Source organism: Sphaeramia orbicularis, chromosome 11, assembly GCF_902148855.1.
Source record: "Sphaeramia orbicularis chromosome 11, fSphaOr1.1, whole genome shotgun sequence".
Classification (NCBI taxonomy): Eukaryota; Metazoa; Chordata; class Actinopteri; order Kurtiformes; family Apogonidae; genus Sphaeramia; species Sphaeramia orbicularis.
In genome coordinates this window covers 3,337,899-3,362,446 of record NC_043967.1, presented here as the reverse complement: position 1 = coordinate 3,362,446, position 24,548 = coordinate 3,337,899, and the positions used below count along the sequence as shown (strand labels likewise).

Below are 24,548 nucleotides of genomic sequence, written 5' to 3'. Positions count from 1 at the left end.
TTTTATGGGTGTTCTTACTGACACTACTGGAACTTGGGTATCTTAAATTCTTACAGATGAAGTTTTTTATTTTACATTTCACAGTAACTTTTCCAACCTAATCTTTGTTTTTACCAATTATAAAAGGTAATGAGTCATTAATAAATGGTGTAATGTACTGAATGATAAAGGAACGACCTAAAGTAACCTAAATGTGTTTCAAGTTCTGACCATTAAGAGTACTCTTAATGTTAAGTGGAACAGAATAAAGAATGATTTCACACAGTCTGGTCAAAGACTGGGCATTAGGACGGGGCATCCAGGGAGGTGTGTGTGTGTGTGTGTGTGTGTGTTTGTGTGTGTGTTGTTGATATGGGAACACAGAAGCAGGCAGTTCACAGGGATATGCTTCCTGTTTGCTTCCCCCTTTCCACCAATCACATTTCACTTCCTGTTTGCCTGGCTGGTACTGAGCAGAACGGCTCCATTGTCAAACACACACAATTACACATATACATACGTGGACACATCTGCACATTGAACATTCACTGAAACATTCACTGATTTCACTGTAACATCACACTCCCCGTGGGCGTCCTGTCACAGTTCTGTCATTCATTCACACACAGCTGCCTGACAGGAGGGGCATAAGGACACACATGGCCTGCAAAGCAGTCTGGGAAATGTGCAGTGACCTGTGCAGGACCATCACAGATGTTAACATGTGCATTTAAACATGCAGACGAGACCAGACTTCTGTCTGATAATCAGATACACTGTGTAAAAAACACGTTTCAGGCTGAACCCGTCTTTATCTGTCCTCTTCTGTCCCTCTCAGGTCTGTCTTTAGGTGATCAACAAGGGCGACAACCAATAGGAATTGTTCTTACTGTGCTGGGAGTTGTGGTACTGGATTTCTGTGCAGACGCCACAGAGGGACCAATCAGAGCGTACCTGTTGGATGTGGCCGACACAGAGGAACAAGACATGGCCCTCAACATCCACGCTGCTTCAGCTGGTAGGAACACCACCTCACCAGGATTTTACAGAAAGGACATTAGCAGAAAACACATGCACTGTGGTCATGTGACCAATAAACCCTACTTTAATGATAGGAACATACGCAGTAAACACAATAAATGCACATGAAAGATGTCTGAGTCATGACAAAGTGATGTCATTCACATCCCAAACCCAAACCTCTGCTCAGTGATATGAAGCTGTAGCTGTCCTCAGATCAGCTGTCTGTTGGACTGTGACTGGACACTTACAGTGGGAGGGTTTAGGAAATAGAAGAGAGAAGGACATGTGACTGACCTTACTTTATACAATTTTTATATTCCCAAAATGGAGTTTCACTGATATGATGGTTTTACCCCGACCGCCACCACCGGATCTGCCGCTGAGTATCCTTGTGTGTTTTGGCGATAACTTGTACAGATTTGGTTGGATTTCTTCTCTTTGATAACCACCATAGTGGACCCCTAGTGGAAGAACCCTGTGGATTTCAGCTTCAATCAGTATTATCAGTCATCCACAAGGGGGCACTGTGGTTGAAAATTAGTTTTTTGGACATAAATCATCAATAGTAGGGCAACTGAGATCAAATTTGGCTTATATTGATGTTCTTCCAAATGTCCATGTTCCACCATCCAGAGTTCATATGGGCTCATTTTCATTCACTAGGTAGAGTTTATGGTTAAATGGGTTCTGACCATTTTTCTGCCACTATCGGGTCCATGTAGCTCTGAGTTCAGATCCATTGTCTAACAGTTCTCTCTCTTCATGCCACTACCTTGAGTTTACGTGATGCCATATTTGGACACCAGGGGGTGTGTTTTTTCCGAATGGTTGGGGGAGCTTCTGTTGATAAATCTGGTTTTTTGGACATTATTAAGGAAATAGTCAGCCAGTCAAGCTCAAACTTGGTTCATGTTGATTGTCCAACAAATACCTGATATCTTTTCTGACATTATTCAGGCTATCGGATCTCCTTGGTGCGAATGTGATAACTATCCCCCGTTAGCACAAACATCGGTGACCCCTGGGGGAAGAACCCTATTGATTTGGGACGTTCCATGAATATTATCACTTGTCCAGATGGAGGTGCTTCTGTAGAAATATCTGTTTATTTGGACATTATTAATAGATATAGTCGGACAATCAAGGTCAAATTTGGTTCATATGGATCATCCAAAATGAAGTTGATATCTTTTATTTGCTTTATTATATAGCAGAGGATTGGGGGGATATCTGGGATATACTCATGCTGTCGGCCCCCGACAGTGTAAGCATCATCAGATTCAGGAGATGTGACATGTTTTTCTATATACTGGACACCTGTGCCCACCACCAGAGGAACAAATGGAATGGAATCAATGAAAGCTGTTTTAAAATCTTATATCATGTTAATTTATTACAGCATGTTTCCATCGTCACCTACAGGAGGAGTTTTGGGCTCAGCGAACAAACACTTCTCATGTCTAGTGTTGTGGAAGTTACTATTACTACTTATAAGAGCAGATAATAATATACAACAGAAATGGCATAAATCAAAATCAAATCAAATTTTATTTATATAGCGCCAAATCAAAACTTATCTCATGACACTTTACATTTGGAGTTGGTCTTAACCAGACTCTTGATAACAAATATATGTTCATTTATTTTCTTCTTCATGGGAAGTAACATCGTCGTAGCAATAGCGAACAATTAGTTACCCCTCTTGGCTCCTTTTTTCAGGTACCAGTTCATTCATGTACACTGCCTGGTAAAAACACATCACACCCACAATATTTTGTTGGACCACCTTTAGCTTTGATTGTACAATGCAGTCACTGTGAAATAAATGATTTATATCACACAGTGTTGATGGAGTGTCAGAATAAAGGTCACACAATTTATTTCCATTACATTCATTTTTAAACAAGATCTTTTATTGGTGATAGGAGAGTTGGACTAAAACATTTGCATTGGCCTTTATGGTTACCAATTCATGTATAGAAATAATGGCTCATTGTTCCTGAACCACTCTTTCACATCCCCAATAATCCTGATAAATCTTGGCATTGTCATGTTGGCGTGCACCCATCAAGGAAGAAAAAATCCATGTATGGAAAACCTGGTATTTCAGTTCATTTAGGTTCAACTGACGTGGGTTTTTGGACAAATAACGTTACTGAACCTAGACCTGACCACTTGAACCAAGCCCAGATCAGAACACTGCCCCCACAGGCTTGGACTGTAGGCACTAGGCATGATGGGTAGTCCTCTCATCTGCCTTTCATCTCACCCTGATGAACCATGACTCTGGAACAGGGTCAGTCTGGACTCATTTGACCACATGACCTTTATCCATTGAAATACAGTCCAACTTTTATGCTCCCCAGCAAACTGATGGATATTTAGAAGCTCCTCACTCCATCACTTAAAGCAAAGGTGTCAAACATATGGCCAAGGGGCCAAAACTGGCCCGCCAAGGGGTCCAAGTGACCCATGGGATGAATTTATAAACGCAAAAAATTCACTTAAGGTATTAACAGTCATTTTAGTTCAGGTTCCACTTCAGTCTCAGGTGGCTCAGATCAGTAAAATACTAACGTAATAACCTACAAATAATGACAACTCCAAATTTGTCTCTGTGTTTTAGTGTCAAAAAGTAAAATTACATGAAAATGTTTACATTTAGAAACAATCCTTTCTTTCACAAAATATGTGAATAACCTGAAATGTCTTAAGAGAAGTGCAATTTTAACAACATTCTGCCTGTTATTAAATGTGTTGTGTATTAGTAGATCCATTGTGATCTGTACGTTGTAATAAACATGTGTAAATGGTAAACTGAGGCACATATTTTTCTTCATATATTTTAGTTTGTTCATGGTTGTTCATGTTAGTCACATTTTTTTAAAGGACAGTTTATAGATACAAACATTTTCATAATATAATTGTACTTTTTTCACTCCAAAGCCCACTTCAGATCATATTAGGTTGAATGTGGCCCCTGTACTCAGATGAGTTCGACGGCCCTGAGTCAAAGGGTTACACCAGTTGGTGCAGACTGAAACATATTCATTTGTAACTGTCCCAGCTCTGACCTGTTTCTGTAGTCAGATCCAGGTGTTGACCTTCTGCTTTTACTTTGGTTGGGCCAGGCCGTATATTTGCAGCTGACTGTTCTGTGGTGGGTCTAGTCCAACCTGGTCCTCCTGTGTGTGCTTGTAGGTCTTGGTGGTGCAGTCGGATATGCTCTTGGGGGTCTGGACTGGACACACACCTTCCTGGGCGCTGCCTTCAAGTCTCAGGAGCAGATCCTGTTCTTCTTCACAGCCATCCTCTTCACTGTGTCGGTGGTGTTGCATCTGTTCAGCATCGACGAACAGCAGTACACCCCCCAGCAGGACAGGCTGGACCAGGTGTGTGTTTAGGTCTGGATTTAGACTTGGAGCAGAGGTGAACAGAGACTCAACCAGGTTTTAAAACACTGTTCCTCTGGTTCTCTTCCTGTTTTTTGTTTGATCATAGGAGAGTCCAGATCCTGCCAACCTGCACCCATCAGCCAATGGGAGGACTGGACTACTCGCCCCCAAGTTAGAGATGATTGGAGAAGATGAAACGATGGATAGCTACGACCTCTATGACCCTTACGGAGATGACCAGTCAGAGCGGGGGGATATGGACATGGACTTCTTAGAGGTGGAGCTTGTAAGAAGTAAGTTCAAAGTGTGAATGAGTCTTTTCATATAAAGGTTGATCAAGATTCAAAGTGTTTATTGTCATGTGTTCAGTAAAGAAACAGGTTTCCCAGTACAATGAAACTCTTATTTTGCCGTCCACACTGAATGAACACAAATTTAAGATAAGTATAAAAGTGTAAAAAATGAAATAGAATAATTTCACTAGGAAATTACAACAACCAAAACAAAGTGGCATTTAAAAAGTTGCAAGCAAGAGAAAAAGAGCATAGAATATATAAAACATATAAAGTACTATAACTAAGAGAAAATATATAGTGTAAACACTGTAAACAGTCAGTGTGGCCGTTGTCGACTCCTGTCAGCTGTTAAGGAGCCTGATGACGGAGGGAAAGAAAGAGTTCCTGAGTCGTTCAGACTCCTGTACCTGAGGAGGGTGGACAGTCTGTGGTGGGGGTGGGTGGGGTCCTGGTCCTCGATGGAGGCGCCCTCCTGTGGACTCTGCCTTGGTAGATGCTCTGCAGGGCAGAGGGGTCCACTCTTCACCACTCTCTGTAGGTGTTTGTGGTCCATGATGGTGGCGCTGCCGTACCACACAGTGATGCAGCTGGTCAGGATGGAGTGTAGCTCCTCTGTTTGTTGACAGAGTTCCCCGTCTGTTCCCCGTCTGTTTCCAGGTAAAAGTGACAGCGTGCTCGCCATGGCGGATGCCACCCTCGACCACCTGGACCATGATGCGTTTTTCTTGTGCCACCTTGAGCCCTCCATCTTTGCTGACCGCCTCTCGCCGTACCATGGCTCACCTCCACCCGCCGTGTCGTTTTTTAACCACACCACTCCACCTCCACACCTCACAAGCATCAGACGCAGCAGCAGCGCAGGAAGTCAGGATCTACTCCGCCCACAAAGCAACAACCACCAAACACACGCTCCCATCCCCAGGATGTCCCGCCTGTCTGCATTTCTGCAGGAAATGGAAAATGATGACGGCCAGGAGGCGTTGTTGAACAACCAGCTCAATGAGCAGCGGACACTAAACGGGCGACTTTTAGCAGGATTGGCCAATTCTGATAGGTCGAACACCTGCGCTAACAGGATGAGCGCAAAAGGACAGGCCCATCGCGCTGGGATGGTCAAAGGTCAGTACTGCCATTTGACAAGATAGGAGTTATTAGAAGTACATACAGTTTCAAACATTTAAATATTCAAATACTCTCATTCTCTGACTGTGTTGAACTAGTTTGGGTTCCAGTCTGTTATTTGCTTGTGAAATGTTCTCTGGAATTTATACTGAAATGAGTCAAATAAATGCAGCTAAACAGAAGTTGAACTCTAAACCACTCCAAACAGTCATTTTCTAAACCATTTATTCTTTAGAGGGTTAGTTTCCAATGTGGAAAATCCAAATCAAGTGTTTCTTTGTGAACGTGTGTGTGTTTTTCCAGCTGCCAGTACCGGAGCATCTGTCCGACAGTCCCGTCACAGTCACACCTTCTACCGTCAACCGTCCTGCACCTTCTCCTACTATGGACGGGTGGGGAGTCACCGCTACCGCTACCGCCGCGCCAACGCCGCCTTCCTTATCAAACCGTCTCGCAGCATGAACGACCTGTATGAGGTGGAAGCCAGACACCGGAGGAGGAACAGGCAGAGGAACCGGCATCGCAGCGGAAACACCAACTCCTCCAGCGGTGACACAGAGAGTGAAGAGGGGGAGGTGAGGAGACCAACAGGAACCGTTTAGAGCACCAGCCAGGAAATGAACACAGACAATGGTGATGTTTAAGGATGGATTTGAAGGTTTTTGTCTTGGGTTAGGGTTAGGTAACCATGGCAACAAAATGTTTGTGTAAAAAAAACATAGCTTTAAAATGGTTTAAATGGCATGGCCCTCAGTTTTACACAGATGGAACCCAAGGCTGGTATCAACGCTTGCAGAAGTGTTTTGACCTAGACGGCGCATATCCATAGTCTTATAGCATAATATCGTCTTTATCATAATACTGGAAGGTCTCAGAGCATCTGTCTGTCTGTCTGTCTGTCTGTCTGCGAAATTGAGATGTTTTTAACTGGTCAATTTGGTACCTACAGTTGAGGAATAGTCCACATTAAATATCTTTTTTCTTTAAAATTCCCTTTTTTAAAGTCAGGAGGGACTGATTTAATTCCCGTTGCTAAGCAGTTGCTGGGGGAGGGACAGGAAGCAGCCTTGTATGATGGGAAATTAAGTTAAAAACAGGAACAATGTATTTACAGTCAAGGAAGAGACGAGCAAAAACAACAAGTTGATAGGACCCATATTTTGGAAGACATTAGTCATTTTGGAATCCAGTAGTCTTACATTCATGTTGCTATGGCCATGACGGTTGACAGGAAGTGCAGTACCACACTGCATGATGGGAAATGAAGTTAAAAACAGGAACGACGCATTTACTAACTTCAGTCCCAAGATATCGGTATTAATAGATTAATTGTTGTTTAGATTTTAAAGAATGATTTACCAAATAATTTTTTTGTTAGTGCTTATATAGTATAGTATAGTATAGTATAGTATAGTATAGTATAGTATAGTATAGTATAGTACATAAATATAGTACTAAATATAGACTAACATCATAACAAAACATAACAAAAGTCTGCTCTCCCCGGCATAAAAACTACCACATCTAGCACCCGTGGTTCCCTGCAGGTCAACACACCAGTAAAAGTCATATTTTTGGACAAACTGTGATATCTGTGTAAGTTTAGTCTCTGAACAGTGCTTCTTCAATTTGGATCATTGGCTATGACCTAAAAAAAACAATGACTCAAGCAATTATGCTGAGGCTAATGATATGTTGAAAAATAAACATCATAGTTTAAAGCAGTGTTTTTCAGCCTTGGGGTCGGGACCCCACATGGGGTCACCAGGAATTCAAATGGGGTCACCTGAAATGTCTAGTAATTGATAAAAATTTTTAAAAAAATTACTCATAAAAAGTCAGCGTTGAGTTGACAGAGCCAATCCCAGTCCATATCAGACAAACTGTGGTTGTGAAACTGCAGCACTGTGGTTCTGTTTATCTGTCAAATGTCCATTGTGGTCAGTTTCAGATGCTGCAGCTCTTTCATAATTCATAGTTTGAGTTCTTGTTTGTTCAGTATTAATTGTCAGCCTTGTAAATCACAGCTGGACTGACTGTACACACCCTGACCAAGGAAAATCCAATTCTCCATTTGTGCAGTAATCTACACCTGGATTTACTGCCTGTGTCCATAATAATATGCATTATATAGACTAAATGTCCTCTAAAATTAACCTGTATTTGCAACATAATATAGCAAACTATTACATGATCAAAAACAAATTAATTTTAGCAAAAAAATTTGAATGTCTGGGATCGCCAGAAATTTGTGATGTTAAAATGGGGTTAGGAGTAAAAAAGGTCGGAAACCACTGGATTAAAGCATTTGTTCCAGCTGTCCTCTTCCTTAGGACTTTTTGAAGGCCCCTTGTAGTTCTGCCCTTTGTTTCCAAACTGTAAAGAGCCTTGTTGTTGTTGTCAGCTGTGGATTGTGACTCTGTCCTCAGGTTGAGACCACCGTGCGGTTGTTGTGGTTGTCCATGTTGAAGATGCCGGCGGAGCTACTGCGGCTGTGCGCGTGCCACCTGCTCACCTGGTTCTCCATCATCGCTGAAGCCGTCTTCTTCACTGATTTCATGGGACAAGTCATTTACCACGGAGATCCGACAGTACGGACACAGAAAAACACAAACAGACACATTCCTTTTCCGTAGTTTAGTTTCTACTGATTTGAAACCAGACGTAGCAAAAGTAAGACATTGTTTAGTGGAGTAGAAGTAGAAATACTGGAGTAAGATCATAGAAGTACTGAATCCTCTTATCAAGTCAAATAAAAGACACTCAAACTAACACAGCCCTGTAGTCCAGGTGCCCTGTCTGCTCTGTTCTAGTTTATTTATGTCACTACATCAGTCATGTGTCATATTCATTGCTTCATCGCCCAGGGATTGTCCTTTCTATGTGTTCTCCATGTGCCATCTGTGGAGGCTGTGGTAGCATGTAATTATCAATCAATTATTTTATAATCAGTTATTTTACTTTACATCTGTAAAGTAATGTTTTGAAAGTGTACGGAGTCGAAAGCACAGATATTTGTGTTACAAAGCAGGGAAGTTATCAGAAAAATGAAAACTCATCTAAGCACAAAGTCCTGAAAACCAGGATCAGGATCAGAATAAACTTTATTGTCCCATACAGGACATTTGTTTTGGACAACAGTGCTACATGTTACTGCATTCACATTCAAACACATACATTAATAGACTCAGGGTTAGGGTTAGACTCAGGGTTAGGGTTAGGCTCAGGGTTAGGGTTAGGCTCAGGGTTAGGGTTAGACTCAGGGTTAGGGTTAGGCTCAGGGTTAGGGTTAGGCTCAGGGTTAGGGTTAGACTCAGGGTTAGGGTTAGACTCAGGTTTAGGGTTAGACTCAGAGTCCATTAATGGTAGCAGTCTTGTTACTTAACAGTGCCGTGGATGTTGGGAGAAAACAGAGCTTATAGCGGTTGGTTTTGTACCTGCTCTGTAGCGCCTCCCTGAGGGTAATAACTCATATTCTGGGTGGAGGATATGGATGGATCTTTAACGATTTCTTTAACAAGCCTGATGAACAACTGTCCGTTCATATTTTGATTGGAGGGACTGGTAGTCTTTGTTTCCTATTACTTCCATGGTAGTTTTTCTTTAATCCTAGATCTGGACTGAACGGTGCGTGAACTGAACCAGGCTGCCATCCCAAATCTGATTAGGCTTTTAAGCACCGCATTATAAAAAGTATGCATGACCTTAGTACTTACACCAAACAGCCTACAGAGGAAACGCAGTCTGAAAGTAAAGTATTCATATTTTATTAGTTCCAGCCTCCAGTGAGAACCAGCACTGAGACCATTAGTTGACTTTAATAACTGATGCTGGTAAATTCAATGGGCCCAAATCATTAATGTCTTTGTATTTTCTGTATGATAGTTAATTCGTCTGCAGTTCACATAGAAACTTAAGTGTGTGACTTCTTTTTTTCAGGCTCCGAGTAATTCTACAGAGTTGGATAATTACAACAAAGGAGTCCAGATGGGCTGCTGGGGTCTGGTTGTATACGCCATGACAGCAGCTACATGCTCAGGTTAGTACACACACACACACACACACACACAGCATCACATCCTTCAGACAAACACAAGTACACTGCTACAAACCCCTATTGAACAGATGCTAAACATACGGCCCGTGGGCCAAAACAGACCCACCAAAGGGTCCAGTTTGGTCTGTGGGATGAATTAGTGAAATTCAAAAATTACACTGAAGACACTGAAAATCAACGGAGTCAAAATAGTTTTAATTCAGGTTCCACATACAGACCAATTCAATCTAAAGTGAATCACACCAGTAAAATAGTATCATAACTAGAAGCACTCGGAGAGCGCAGACCTCCGCCAAGGCTGATCAGTGCCCCCCCCCCGTGGGCCCCCTCACCCCCGATCACCACCAAAATTTAATCATTTCTTCCTTATCCCATTTCCAACAAACCCTGAAAATTTCATCCAAATCTGTCCAGAACTTTTTGAGTTATGTTGCACACTAACGGACAGACAAACAAACAGACAGACAAACAAACAAACAAACAAACAAACCCTGGCAAAAACATAACCTCCTTGGCGGAGGTAATAACCTAGAAATAATGAAAATGCAAATCTTCTCTTTTTTTAGAGTAAAAAAAGTGAAATTACATGAAAATGTTTACATTTACAAAAAATGTGAATAACCTGAATAAATATGAACAACCTGAAATGTCTTCAGACATAAATGTCATTTTAACAATATTCTGCCCGTTATTAAATGTTTTTTGCATTTGTAATTGTCATATAAGTTGTAACGTACATGTGTAAATGATAAACTGAGGCAGAATATTGTTAAAATTGCATTTATTTTTCTTAGGACATTTCAGATTGTGCATGTTATTTGGATTTTTAAGGAAACTTTGTAGATGTAAATATTTTCATTTTGTAATGTGACTTTTTTCACTGTCATTTTTTTTTTTCCAAAAACTTTATTTACATAATGCCATATACAAAATAGATCAACAGCAGTCAACAGTAATAAACATAACATGGAAAACATAATGCTCGAGGTGAGGCAGGAAGAAATTAAATACAAATACATAGATAGGTAAGTAAATTAAATAAATAAATAAAAGTAAAAAAAATAATTAAATTTGTTACATAAGGCTTTAGTTTTCACAGCTTTAGAGTTTTTTTCCCCCTGTCATTATTGGACTGGTTCGGCCCATTTGACGTCATATTGGGCTGAATGTGGAACCTGAACTAAAATGAGCCCTGCCCTGTACCATTATGGCCTATTATATGTCTGTTTCTGTCTTTTTTCATTGTTTCATCCAGCTGTGCTGCAGAAGTACTTGGACAACTTTGACCTGAGCATCAAAGTCATCTACATCCTGGGAACGCTCGGGTTCTCCATTGGTAAAAAAAAAAAAAGAAAACAACCCAACATCCCAACATTGTGTCCCTTCAGTGTTCGGGGCCCAGTTAACTCCTATGTCCTGCTGTCCGTTTGTCCTCGCAGGCACTGCTATCATGGCCATCTTTCCTAATGTGTATGTGGCCATGGTGATGATCAGCAGCATGGGGATCATCTCTATGAGCATATCCTACTGCCCATACGCTCTGTTGGGACAATATCACGAAATGAAAGAGGTACACACATTTTCAGACTGGAATTTGGTATTAGATTTATGACTTATTAAATTCCCCAAATCTTTGAATTTCTGTGATTATTTCCGTGATTAAAATGACAAATGTGATGAGAACATGATGGTATTATTGACCTGCTCCTGTTAACCTGTATGTGTGTGTGTTCCTTCACTCTGTGCAGTACATCCAACACAGCCCCGGGAACTCACGCAGAGGCTTTGGCATCGACTGTGCCATCTTATCCTGCCAGGTGCGCATCCAAGCTTTATTTATTTTCTGTTTGTAGGTCGAGGATCATAATGTGACAGCATGATGGGGTTATTCTTCATTCTTCACGGAAAAAAAAGTTGTATTTTAAAAAATTTGAATTGAATTTAAAAAGTTTGTTTGATGTGATGCATGAGGTTAGCAAATGAACAATAACAGTAGAATAGTTTTGTATGGGGTTAGGATGGTGTCAAAATATTTATGTGCATAAGATAGAAATGTGTGCTTATTAGTCTATAGATGTGCAAAAATAAATATGTGTAAATATCCAATCCAATCCAACTTTAGTTGTAAAGCACTTTAAAACAACCACAGTGGACCAAAGTGCTGTACAGAAGAATAAATAAAAACCAAAATACCAGTAAAATACAAGAATAGATTAAAAGACATAGAACAACTGTAAAAAATTAAATAAAATAAATAAATAATACTGAAGAATAGATAAAACCTAAATAAAAGAATAAAATACAAGAATAGATTAAAAGACATAGAACAACTGTAAAAAATTAAATAAAATAAATAAATAATACTGAAGAATAGATAAAACCTAAATAAAAGAATAAAATACAAGAATAGATTAAAAACATAAAAAGCTGTACAATTGAATACAATAACAAATAAGAACAATGAACCAATACCAAATAAAACAACTGAATAGAAGTAATACGTTCAAACATCTCACATGGTTTCAAAGCCCAAGGAGAAAATATAGGTTTTAACCCATGTGTGTATGTATGAGTTGAGTCGCACGTTAAATATATTGTGTGTGTTTTATCAGAATACGAATGAATAAGTTTAGCCAGAATTACAAACACCAAATGCAACTTTACGATTGTTTTTTCTCCATCATGAATATGAATTCACCAACATGACTCCACTGTTGTAAATCTGTTCCCACTTCACAGACATTATTTCTGGAGCAGAGGATCCATGGATTCACAGACTGACCATGAGTTCAGGTTCCTTCTCTGTGGTCAGAACAATGTTCTAATGGTTGGATTGGACCTGGTTTGGTTCTCTGACTTGGTCGTTCATCTTGGACAGTGATCCTGCCTGATCTGGACCTGATCTGGACCTGATCTGGAACCTGATCTGGAACCTGAACTCATGGTCAGTCTGTGAATCCATGGATCCTCTGCTCCAGAAATAATGTCTTTGAAGTGGGAACAGATTTACAACAGTAGAGTCACAGTGGTGAATTCATATTCATGATGGAGAAAAAACAATGGTACAGTTGGATTTCCTGTTTGTAATTCTGTCTAAACTTATTCATCCATATTCTGATCAAATACACACAATACATTTAATGTACGACCGAACTCATTCAATAGTTTACACCAGTGGCGGCTGCTCGTCTTTCAGACAGGGGAAGCTCATTGTCGGCTTGCATAAAAAAAAAAAAGTCAAGTTATTAAAACAAAAATTCATCCCTCTGTTCCTTTTTAAGAAAATGGTCAGTGACCTTATTGTACCAAGTAAAGAAGAAAACGCTGAAATTATGTTAAATTGAAACAAGGAAGTACAATGAGTGTGTTTTATTTACAGTGCAAGAAATGAACAAGTCATTTTGTAGTGGTTTCTCTGATTTCACAGCAGAATGTGCGACGGTATTAAACTGAACTGTGTCAGTGAAGGGGCAGATCTGAAAATAGCTGTCAATCAAATGGGATTCAGCCTTTTGACTGATCCTCCAATCAGCACGTGGAAGCTCAGCGTCCAGCCCAGCTGAGCTCCGCCCACAGCTCCATTCACCCCCAGAGACACCAAGCGTCCGGGGGCGGGACAACATCGTGGCATTTATCCAATTACCGTCCAGTTTTGAGTCAATGAAAAAACCACTTCCACTCAGTCCCATTGAAGTGCATGGACGCTGAGCGTCTACGGAAAAAATGCACTGAGCAGAGATCGAATGAGAAAACAGCGCAACGGGAATGGAGGAGAAGTGAACAACATCCAGTCTGATGATTTGTGATAAAGCTGATTCTGAACAAACTCGTCTGTGAGATGAACGTGTTCTAACACATTTGGAGTCAATGAAATGTCAACACAACCGAACAGATTTAACCATTTAATTTTCATAATTTTAGGGGAAGCTGAGTTTCCCTTGCAGTCTATGAGAAATCGCCACTGGTTTACACATATTTATTTTTTGCACAACTATATCTTTTTGCACAACTACAGGCTAATATGCACACATATCTGTCATATACACATGAATATTTTGACAGCTTCCAAACCCCATAGTTTTGAGTCGTCTTTCAGTAATAATAACAAACTGCTGTCAGATTGTGACATCTATGGAGTGGTGTCCATCTTGAAGAACCTCCTCCTCTGATGCCGACATCAGGACGGCTGCCTCATCATGCTCGTCCATTCTACTGTCCTCTGATAACGTGCTCCATGTCCTTTTGCAGGTGTACATCAGTCAGATCTTGGTGGCGTCTGCTCTGGGTGCGGTGGTGGAGGCCGTTGGCAGTGTCCGTGTCATTCCCATGGTGGCCTCCGGGGGCTCCCTGCTTGGATTCTTCACCGCCTGCTTCCTGGTCATTTACCCCCCTCCAAACAATGGGTCAGAACACACGCTTTTATCTGCTACACTATAACATATGGAGCAGTTTAAACAATGCAACGGGCAGTAAATAGACGGAGGAATTAGATCTGCTCTGGTTTTCCTGCCACACCATAGAATACATTTTCATTGGACCATTAATTGACAGTGGTTTTGTAAATTATATTAGGTGTCATACATTTTCTCACCTGACCTTTATCAACTTCTGTAAATCAAGACTTTCATTATATATATATATATATATATATATATATATATATATATATATATATATATATATATAAATCATACATTCTTACAAACTACTTACTTCAAGACTTCATCAAAAACTAAATCATCTATTGCACAGGTGTCAAACAAACATGCGGCCCAGGGTCTGAAACTGGCCCACCAAAAGCTCCAATTTGTGAAATGCAAAAATTACACTAAAGATATGAACAATCAAGGACGTTAAAATCATTTTAGGTCAGTTCAGTGTGAAGTGGGTCAGACCAATAAAATCCTATCAGAATAACCTAGAAATAAGGAAACTGCAAATTTTCCCCTTTGTTTTGGTGTTTAAAAAAAGGAAAGTGTTTAAGAAAAAGGAAAATTACACAAAAATGTTTACATTTACAGACTAGTCCTTTATGAAAAATGTGAATAACCTGAAATATCTTAATAGAAGTATGTAGAATTTAAACAATATTCTGCCTGATACTAAATGTTTGGTGTATCTGTAGATCCACTGTGATCTGTAAGTTATGATGCACATGTGTAAATGAGAAACTAAGGTGCAATATTGTTAAAATTGGACTTATTTTACTTAAGAATTTTCAGGTTGTTCATATTTGTTCATGTTATGTTCAAGTACAGTTCGTAGATGTAAGCATTTTCATAATCGAATTTTACTTTTTTCAGTCAAAAACATGAAGAAAACTTTGGGGTTGACATTATTTGTAAGTTCTTATCCTATTATTTCTATTTTTTTTCTGGTCCGGCCCACTTTAGATCATATTTAGCTGTACGTGGAACCTGAATGAAAATGAGTTTGACTATTGTGACTTTCATCCCACAGTCGTCATTTATATGTGGATTTTGATTTGCAGGGAAGGCGATTCAGCCAAAGCGTCTGAGAAACGGGCCCTGACCACGCTGGAAATCCCCAACAGTGACCAAATGGCTGTTACCGTGGTGATAGAAAAGCCCAGCTTCTTGAAACTCAACAAGGAGGGAAAGGCCACGACCACAACCACATCATGTCACACGGAGAACGAATCCGCTCTGTGATTGGTTAATTAGGCTCAACGGACGACGGGAAAATGCATAAAATCACTCCTCAAAAATCGTCATTAACGACAGGAAAACACTTCAAGCTGTGCTTCCGTCCTCATTTTGGCGCCGTTTACAGACACGAAGCAAAGCAGCGGTCGATCCTTCAGGCTGTTTTGACTTTGATCGATCCATCAGCATCCTCCCGAAGTGATCGATGTATTGGTTCTTAAGCAGAGGTTGTTTGTGTCTCTCAGGGCCTCTAGGGGGCGCCACTGAGCAGCCGCCTGGATCAGAAACGTCTGTTCATACCATCACATGTACAAACATCTGTGATTAGCTGAGTGATGAACGCTGGTGATGAATGGTAGCCCTAGATGCTGAAGAGCTGAAAGCAGTTCAAATAATGCTGGACATCGTTCTTCCGTGCTGGAGTCGGCTCGATTGAATTTTTTTCTCAGTGGTGCCGAAGCCGATCTGACTGGTCGAGTGTGTGTATCTGCTGATTGTTTTTGTGTTTTGTTTTGTTTTGTTTTTCGCAGAGGTGATGTTCACCAAAAAAAAAAACAATACACTTGACTTTGTGGGACGTTGACAGCACTCTGCAGCAGTAGCTTTAAGACTCTAGAGACTTTTGGATGTGGCTTTTTCTTAAACTAAAAGCCTAAAGTGTGGAGTGTAGGGATAACCTGGTCCCTCAAATGTCTGAGTGTTTTTTTTTTTGTGCCCTCATTTACAGAACAGGAGCACTAGAGTCTTTGTTTCAGGGCAAGATAACAATATTTAAATGACTCTGCTCTAAAGTTTCTAGCATGAGCGTAAAGTAGCCTGTATATTCACCATAAATAATATCCCCTACAGATGTATATTAATGTACATTTATTGACATGAACTTGAGGACAAAAGAGCATAGATGCAATATGTGCAGCATACAGGGCATTACAATCACAAATGTTATTTAGTGAGGACCCAGAGTGGAGAAAGAATAACGCTGAGTTTGAGGAAATCAGAGGAAATGTTGGAGGAGAGGAGAGACAAACCAAACAGCAGAGGAGAGGCTTTCGTTCAGTCACTCTCATTTGAAATTTTTGTTTTTTAGAAAATGCTCTCAGCACGACATTTGTCACTATCTACTATCTAACTAGACCAGTGGTTCTCAGTGTTTTTCTGTTTCCATTGGACATCTGAGAACATTAATGTCCAAACTGGTCCAAAACGCAAACATATCCCATTTCCAGTCCAGTCCTTGTCCGTTGTCCACCCCACAGTTTGAGAACCACTGGAGTAGACAAACCAGCGTTAAAAAGTACTCAGCAAGCTTTGGGTTAGAGTTATTGGAGGTTTCTGTGCTGGACACCAGTGGGGCGGGGCTTCCTGACCCTCCTCTGGAAACTTTACCTGAAAAAAAATATAAGAAACCTTGTAAGAAAATGTGAGTGAAGAGGCCTCTGTGTTGACAATATGTAGCCTGTTGTACCAGGGTCAGGGTCCTGACCATAATTTCTAGGTCAAATATAGTCAGTAGAAGGAAGTGAAAGACTTCTGTGGGTGTAGAACGCTGAATGGACGTTTACTAAAGAGAAGAGGCACCAAGAAATGTTTGACTTCTTTAAATAATCAGTAGTATTTAAGCAAATTTGGAAAAGCATGTTTTAATTTGGCTTTTGTTAGTACAAGTAAGATGAAGGAGGCCCCTTTTGTGCAGGACTGGGCAACAAATAGAAAAATGTAACGTCTCAACAGTTTTTAATACATAAACTGATACGACACAAAAAGGACTAGAAAGATGATTCCACAGTGAATGTCAAAGCATTATTCTGTTAACGTTTAAAAGCTCATTTTCAGTCCTGAGTGAAAGAAACCAGACTGTTAATTAAAAAAAAAGTAAAATATGACAGAAATATGAAAACTACATTAAACACATAAGATGAAAACAGTGTAGACACATCAGTGCACATGCGTAGGCGCTTGGTTTAGTGTGTAGTGATTTAATTTTTTGAAATTTTGATCAAATAAATTAAAGTGGTGTCTTTAGAAAGATGAAAACAATGTAAAAGATAATTCTTTCAAATATTTATGGTCAGATCATGACAAACACTGACCAAACGGCACAGCACAGATAAAATGCTGACTATGAGGATAGACTTAATAATGTCATGTGACGCTGACAGTGAAACCATTTAAAACCCTACATTTCACACAGCCCTGCTTTGACAATAAACAGTTTCTGCTCAAAAATCTGATTTTTTAGTTTTCCTCCAAAAGAAAAAAAAAAAAAGATCAAAAACTCCCCACTGAATGTAGCATGACTTTCATTTGACTTTATGAACGCCTGCAGGAGATGCTTCTGACAATTTAAATATAGACATATATATATATATATATATATATATATATATATATATATATATATTAGTGATATAGACTTTGCAAACTGGAAGTGCTGTTTGAGGGTAAGTGCTGTGGTAGCAAATGAAGAAGTAAAACTGTTCAAAGAAGTTTTACTTCAACCCAGTTTTCTTCCATTAACTGGTGGTCTGATATGGAATATGTTACTTTACAGAGAGGATCCATGCAAGTTGAATGAAACAAAGCTTTAGTCACATTTTTACTGAGTGAATAATTGTGATCTTAAGTACATTTCTCTTTGGTTTCCATAGCTCACAATGCTGGACTTGAAAAACAAAAAATCAAACTATGATGAAGTGAAGACTGAGGCTCAGTGAATGGTTTGATAGTTTTTTGTCAGATCAGACCGGCCTGTGTTAATCACTAGTCGCTTTTCCATTGAACATCTGCGTAAAACTTTACCCAAATTTACTAAATGTCAAAAAAACACAAGTGCATAATGTTAGTTTTTCCATTCAATTCCAAATGTGCTGATTAGTTTCTTTCTTCTGGTAGATGTCAGTAGAAGTCATTCCATAAACATGAACATAAATCTGTGTTGTTTAGAATTTAGAATGCTGGTTCCCCCTCTGTCTGCTACTAACTTCTAAACTGATGTGGTTTCCTGGTGGATCCACACATACACACACGTTTGGGTTCAACTCTTCTTCTCTTGTTCAAACATCCATCAACATCTGTTTTTTTTTTTTTTTGTTCATGTGACTCTAGTTCCGTTAAAAGGTCTTACCATTGCAGTTTTGTGTGATATACCAATTTCGCTACCCCCCCAAAAAAAACACCTCTTGCGAGCGCAAAAACTTCTCATCAAAAAATGAGAGTTTTGGTGAAATAGTCATTTTTCCATTAGGCAAATTTTTATGCACAAGTTATATTCACGCAGTTTGAGGGTCAATGGAAAAGTGACAAATGTGAGCGGAGCAGGGTTTGTGTTCGGGTCAGGGTTTTGCGTTCCTTCTTTCAGGACAAAAGTTATAGATTTGGGTGGATTTCCTTTCAGCTCAATCAGCTGAAACATGCAGGAAGTGAGTACATGTACACGACAGAACATTTGTGTTTGAGTTTGACTTAAAAATATTTAGAGAATGTTTTCCTTTTTTTTTTTGGTTTTAGAAGAAAACTCACCCACAGATGTGTGTTTGTTTTTTTTCTCTCTTGGGTGGAGTTTGATCTCAAGTTTTTTCAATCATTAGTTTCATGATTTCAGGTACATTCAGTCAGTCTCTGAACATATTGATGTCCTTTGTATGGCTTTTATAACCACACGGGCAATACAGTTTCCTTGATAAAGAAAAAAACAAAAAAAAGCAGACAGAGCCTTGGATCTTTGGTTTAAGGACAAACACACTTTGGGGCTGGGAGGTTTGCATGCGAAAACAGCAATATGCATGTGTGCAACACCAAAGTCTGTATAAATCACTCTTTCTTTGTCCTGATAGGTCAGGGATATGTTTCCAAATGCATGGCTGGATATTTGTCTTTTGTTTAAATGTGTGAAAAAAAGTCTGTACTCTTAAAGCTGAAGCATTGTGCTCGGCCTGGGTCAGTACACTCTTAACAAGCATGGACTTCTTAAAGGTTTTTTGCACATTAACAACTTTCAGATGACACGTCTTTTCGCTGTTTCAACACTGCAGGAGATGTGTGTGGACTTCTTGTTAAAAGTGTCGGCGGGCCATGAATACTTGAAGTGCAACTTGAGTGTTTCTGTTTTCCGCTGCAGTGGAAAGTCGAGGGTTTTTTCTTCTTCTCATCCCAAGCCTTTTTTTAACTGTAGACTCTAGAATGTTCAGGCAGCGTGGCCTGTCGCTCGGCCTGCTGGGAGATCGAGTTCCTACTTTTGATTCCATCTGGTGACTTACTGTTGTGAAAGGTGATGAATGTTCAGTGATTTCAGTTGAAATCCGTTTTGTTTTCGATGTTTGCGAAGCCGGTGGGAGTCTGACATTGCACAGAACTTGCACATTACATTTAAAAAAAACAAACAAAAACGATAATAGCATTGTCTTGCAAAAGGAAGAACTGTGGGTATTTATTTTATTTTTTTAGCTTTGTTGTCTATAAACGACACTTTTCACTTAGTTTCTAAATGAATATATTAAAGCTATTCTATTTGACGTTTTGGGAGTTGTTCCAGAAGGCGATTGGAAATGTGTGTGTGAACAGTTGTGTGCATATTTGTGTTGATCCACAGCTGTTCAGGTGAGACGTAAAAGGCAAAGGTGTGTTAAAAATGTCATCTCAGTGTTCTTTATTCTTTGAATCACCTGGTTTACGCTAAACTCTGGAATCAATGAATGCAATACCAGAGGCTCTTTACAAGTCTTTATTGTCTCTGTTCTTTTGTTTTAACTCAAGTAGAAAATGTCTTTTTTTTTTTTTGCGTGTTCTTTGACTTGAAGGCCAAGCCGCACAGAGTTTGACCTTCGCACTTTGAAGTGGCAGCCATGTTGGTGTCGCTGTCCTAACAGGTTCCAGCTGATTTTTGATTGAATGTTTGAATGAATCATCTCCATGGCGACGTGGCGACATTTCCCTTTTGTGTCCCAGCAGCTGTGGGACCATGCCACCAGGTCCAACTCTGTGTGCAGCTCTGCCTTCAGTAAACATGTTCAGTTTGGACGAGAAAGATGCCAATATTGTTGGATCTTTACAGAGATTACATCCAGAAGAATCCTTAAAGAATGGGAAAGCGAGTGTGCGCAGTGTACTATATAATATGCCTTGTTATTTGAAGAAAAAAAGATGTAAATATACATATTTCTCTGTTAGTTTCTTCTTTTTTGCTGCTATAAAAAAGATGATTATTTTTGTTAGTAGTTTTGTTTTCTATATAAAGACTGTATATATCTCTATGTTCTGTAAATATGCTTGAGCCTTCATATGTAGGACTCTGGATAAACACTGTATGGAATGCACCTTTAAAATCTGTTCAGAAGCAAAACAACAATCGCTCCTTCAGTCATTTTTAACCAGATTTCAAATCAAGAGTTTAATATGTACAATGGGAAAAATTCTAAGTGCTCTGTACTGTTGTGCAGACAAAAATGACAAGAATCATGAATAAAGATGGGGCCAGAAAACAGAACTGACATATGTTTGTTGTATTTATTAATTCAGAACCAAATACACTCAGACCAGAGCGGTAGAGAAAACAGAGCGGCGACACTTCCATAGACTCCCACTGTGAAAAATGGTGGAGGAAATATGGACGTCCTTCTGGGTTATAGAGGCAGTGATAGTTCCAAACACTGAGTATGGCGCTGTCGGAACACATTCATTTATATTTCAGCTGATCTAGCAACTCCAGCACTAAGTTAATAAGACATGGTCATCTTTCAATTAATCCAGTGTGTTTTCTGTATTAGTGACACTTCTATTGTAAATTCTGTTGTTTTCTTGGTACGTGTTACCATTTGTATACTTTTATATCTTACACAACCGTTATGTTGGATTTTCAGCTGTAGTTCTGTAGTTTGCTACTTTGACTTGTTCAGCTGTTCAGATTTAACCACTAGAACCACAAATGATGGAGTTTCTGAGGTAAGGTACCGTTAGTCCAAATGTTGTTCTCAGTGGGTTTTATTTTACACTGAACAAAAATATAAACGCACCACTTTTGTTTTTGCTCCCATTTTTCATGAGCTGAACTCAAAGATCTGAAACTTTTTCTATGTACACACAAGGTTTATTTCTCTCAAATATTGTTCACAAATCTGTCTAAATTTGTGTTAGTGAACACTTCTTCTTTGCTGAGATAATCCATCCACCTCACAGGTGTGGCAGATCAAGATGCTGATTAGACAGCAGGATTTTTGCACAGGTGTGCCTTAGGCTGGCCACAATAAATGGCCACTCTAAAATGTGCAGTTTTATCACACAGCACAATACCACAGATGTCACAAGTTTTGAGGGAATATGCACTGGTCATGCTGACTTCAGGAATCTCCACCAGAGCTTTTGCCTGTGAATTGAATGTTCATTTCTCTACCATAAGCCATCTCCAAAGCTGTTTCAGAGAATTCATGAAGAAGACTGTGCGAGGAAAATGGTGGTCACACCAAATACTGACTGGTTTTCTGACCCCCCTGGACCACCCAATACAGTAAAAGTGCACATTTTAGAGTGGCCTTTTATTGTGGCCAGCCTAAGTCACACCTGTCCAATAATCCTGCTGTCTAATCAGCATCTGGATCTGCCACACCTGTGAGGTGGATGGATTATCTCAGCAAAGGACAAAGGAGAAGTGCTCACTAACACAGATTTAGACAAATTTATGAACTATATTTGAGAGAAATAGGCCTTTTGTGTACATAGAAAAAGTTTTAGATCTTTGAGTTCAGCTCATGAAAAATGGGAGCAAAAACAAAAGTGGTGCGTTTATATTTTTGTTCAGTGTAGTTGTTCTGTTGAACCTGGTGGTGTTGGGTTCAGTTTGTCAGCTGAGGTCATGTGATCATTAGTGTCATTTACTGTGGTACAAATATGGGTCCACTCTGACATTTATTAATGTTTCATAATAGTTTCATGTGATGCCTGTATGTAGTTTTATTTGTCCTGCACTTGTTTCGTAAACCTACTACTAAATGTAAACCTGTTGACCGTACTGAAGTCAGTCTTTTCAGTGGTCAACCTCACTACTCAAAAGCACAACGGACACTAGTCACTTTTCCATTAAACATATGCGCAAAACTTTACCGATATTTACTAAATGTTGAAAAAACACAAGTGCATAATGTCGGTTTTTCCATTAAATCACAAATACGATGATTTATTTATTTATAATCGCGAGATGACTCGAGAAGTCATACCATAAACATGGCGACAAACGTAAATATGGTGTTGATTTACAGATATATTCATTATTATTATATATTACCCCTCTATCTAATACTAAATTAAAAAATGATTGGGTTTCCCAGTGTGTCCACACATACCGCAACATGTTTCTTCTTCTTTGCTTGTTGTAAAATACGTCAACATCCATTTTTTTTTTAAATTCACCTGACTCTAGTTGCGAAAAAAGGTCTTTCCATTGCAGTTTCGTGTGATATACTATTTGCGGTACACCCAAAAAACCTCCTCTTTCCAGTGTAAAAACTTTTAATCGAAAAATTAGACTTTTGGTGAAATTGTTGTTTTTCCATTAGGTAGATTTTTAGGCGCAAGTTATATTTGTGCAATTTGAGGGTCAATGGAAAAGCGACTATAACCTCCTAAGACCCAGGAAATGTCAGCAAAGTCCCAGCTTTTTGTTTTTTATTAAATAGGTGCCTATATTGGAAGAAACATGATGCAACAGTTTTTTCAGATGCAGTTTTTTAAAATTTTTTATAGAATGTCCTTCGTGGTGGACAGTTTTCTTTTCTTTTTTTGCATAGAAAGTTGTGAAACTCTTGTCCACAAATGTGGACAGAAAACCCCACAGCAGGGTCTGAGGAGGTTAAACAGACTTACAGTCGTGAAACAACAGGTGGAAATAGACTAGTGTGTGGTTTATTTGTTTATTTACCTGTAATAACCCACTCGCTGCTGTCTGTCCCATAGAAGAACCTGACAGTGCACCGTTTGTTTGGAACTATTGAGGCTTACATGAACCACGGGATCACTGTAGCGGCGACATCAAAGCATGTCGCAACTCTCTCTCTCTATGGCTCTGGTTCAGACTTCTTAGATATTTGATATGTACATGAAACACACACTGAGGTTGACCCATAACCAGCTGACCATGCAGACCTGGAGCAGTGGACAGCCACGTTAGGGACCTGGGGGGTGTGGGGGGGCAGGATTGAGGCACATCATCAGCAGACAGTCTGGGGAATTGAACCAGCAACCCTTCAGTCACAAGCTGCATTTCCAACTTTTAGGCCACAAAGTAGAACTGAAGGGAAACATTCACCAGCATGTATGTGGTGAAGACACACTAACGTCTAGTTTCCTGTGTGACACTGTCTTGTTTGGATGAACTGTTTTGTTTTTTGTGATTGTAGTTCGGACATGATTGCACACATTTTACTCAGTCTATTTGGTTCATACCAGGAGTCTCAAACATGAGGCCAAAGGTTCCAATCCGACCCCTGGGATGAATTTGCAAAGTGTGAAAATTCAACAGTCAAGAGTGTTGAACTCATTTTAGTTCAGGTTCCACATACAGACCAATAATAGCATAATAATTTACAAAAAATAAGGACTCCATATTTTCTTTTCGGTTTGATGTGAAAAAAATAATGTTACTTAATGTTATTATGCCTATGAATAATGAAAACTTCAAAGCTTTGATTTTGTTTTAGTGCAAAAAATAACATAAAATTATGAAAATACTTACATTTACAAACTATCCTGTAACAATAAAATGTGAATAACCTGAACTAATATGAACAACCTAAAATGTCTACAGAAAATTCAGCACAATTTGAACTATTTTATGCCTGTTACTAAGTGTTTAGTGTTTTTGTAGATCTGATCCATAATGTACATGTAGAAATGATAAATTGAGGCAGAATATTGTTAAAATTGCATGTATTTTTCTTGAGAAATTTCTTTTTTTTTTTACAGGTTATCCACTTCTTTTTTGTTTGGATAGTTTATAAAAGTAAGTATTTTCATAATTTAACTG

At 39.3% G+C, this 24,548-nt stretch overlaps 1 protein-coding gene across 3 annotated transcripts in view; it reads left to right on the top strand.

Moving 5' to 3' along the window:
• slc45a4a (solute carrier family 45 member 4a) overlaps nt 1-17,780 on the top strand; it is an 88,243-nt gene extending 70,463 nt beyond the window's left edge. For 2 of the 3 annotated variants that reach the window (XM_030146758.1, XM_030146756.1), the window contains 12 exons: nt 818-997; nt 4,204-4,394; nt 4,504-4,690; nt 5,351-5,812; nt 6,119-6,390; nt 8,245-8,406; nt 9,755-9,854; nt 11,128-11,208; nt 11,312-11,442; nt 11,621-11,689; nt 14,121-14,275; nt 15,364-15,544. In XM_030146758.1, coding sequence (XP_030002618.1) covers nt 818-997; nt 4,204-4,394; nt 4,504-4,690; nt 5,351-5,812; nt 6,119-6,390; nt 8,245-8,406; nt 9,755-9,854; nt 11,128-11,208; nt 11,312-11,442; nt 11,621-11,689; nt 14,121-14,275; nt 15,364-15,544 — 2,171 coding nt within the window. Of the gene's footprint in view, nt 1-817; nt 998-4,203; nt 4,395-4,503; nt 4,691-5,350; nt 5,813-6,118; nt 6,391-8,244; nt 8,407-9,754; nt 9,855-11,127; nt 11,209-11,311; nt 11,443-11,620; nt 11,690-14,120; nt 14,276-15,363 lie in introns of all 3 variants that reach the window. The other variant, XM_030146757.1, reaches the window with a different exon arrangement.
• Nucleotides 17,781-24,548: the final 6,768 nt, after the last annotated feature.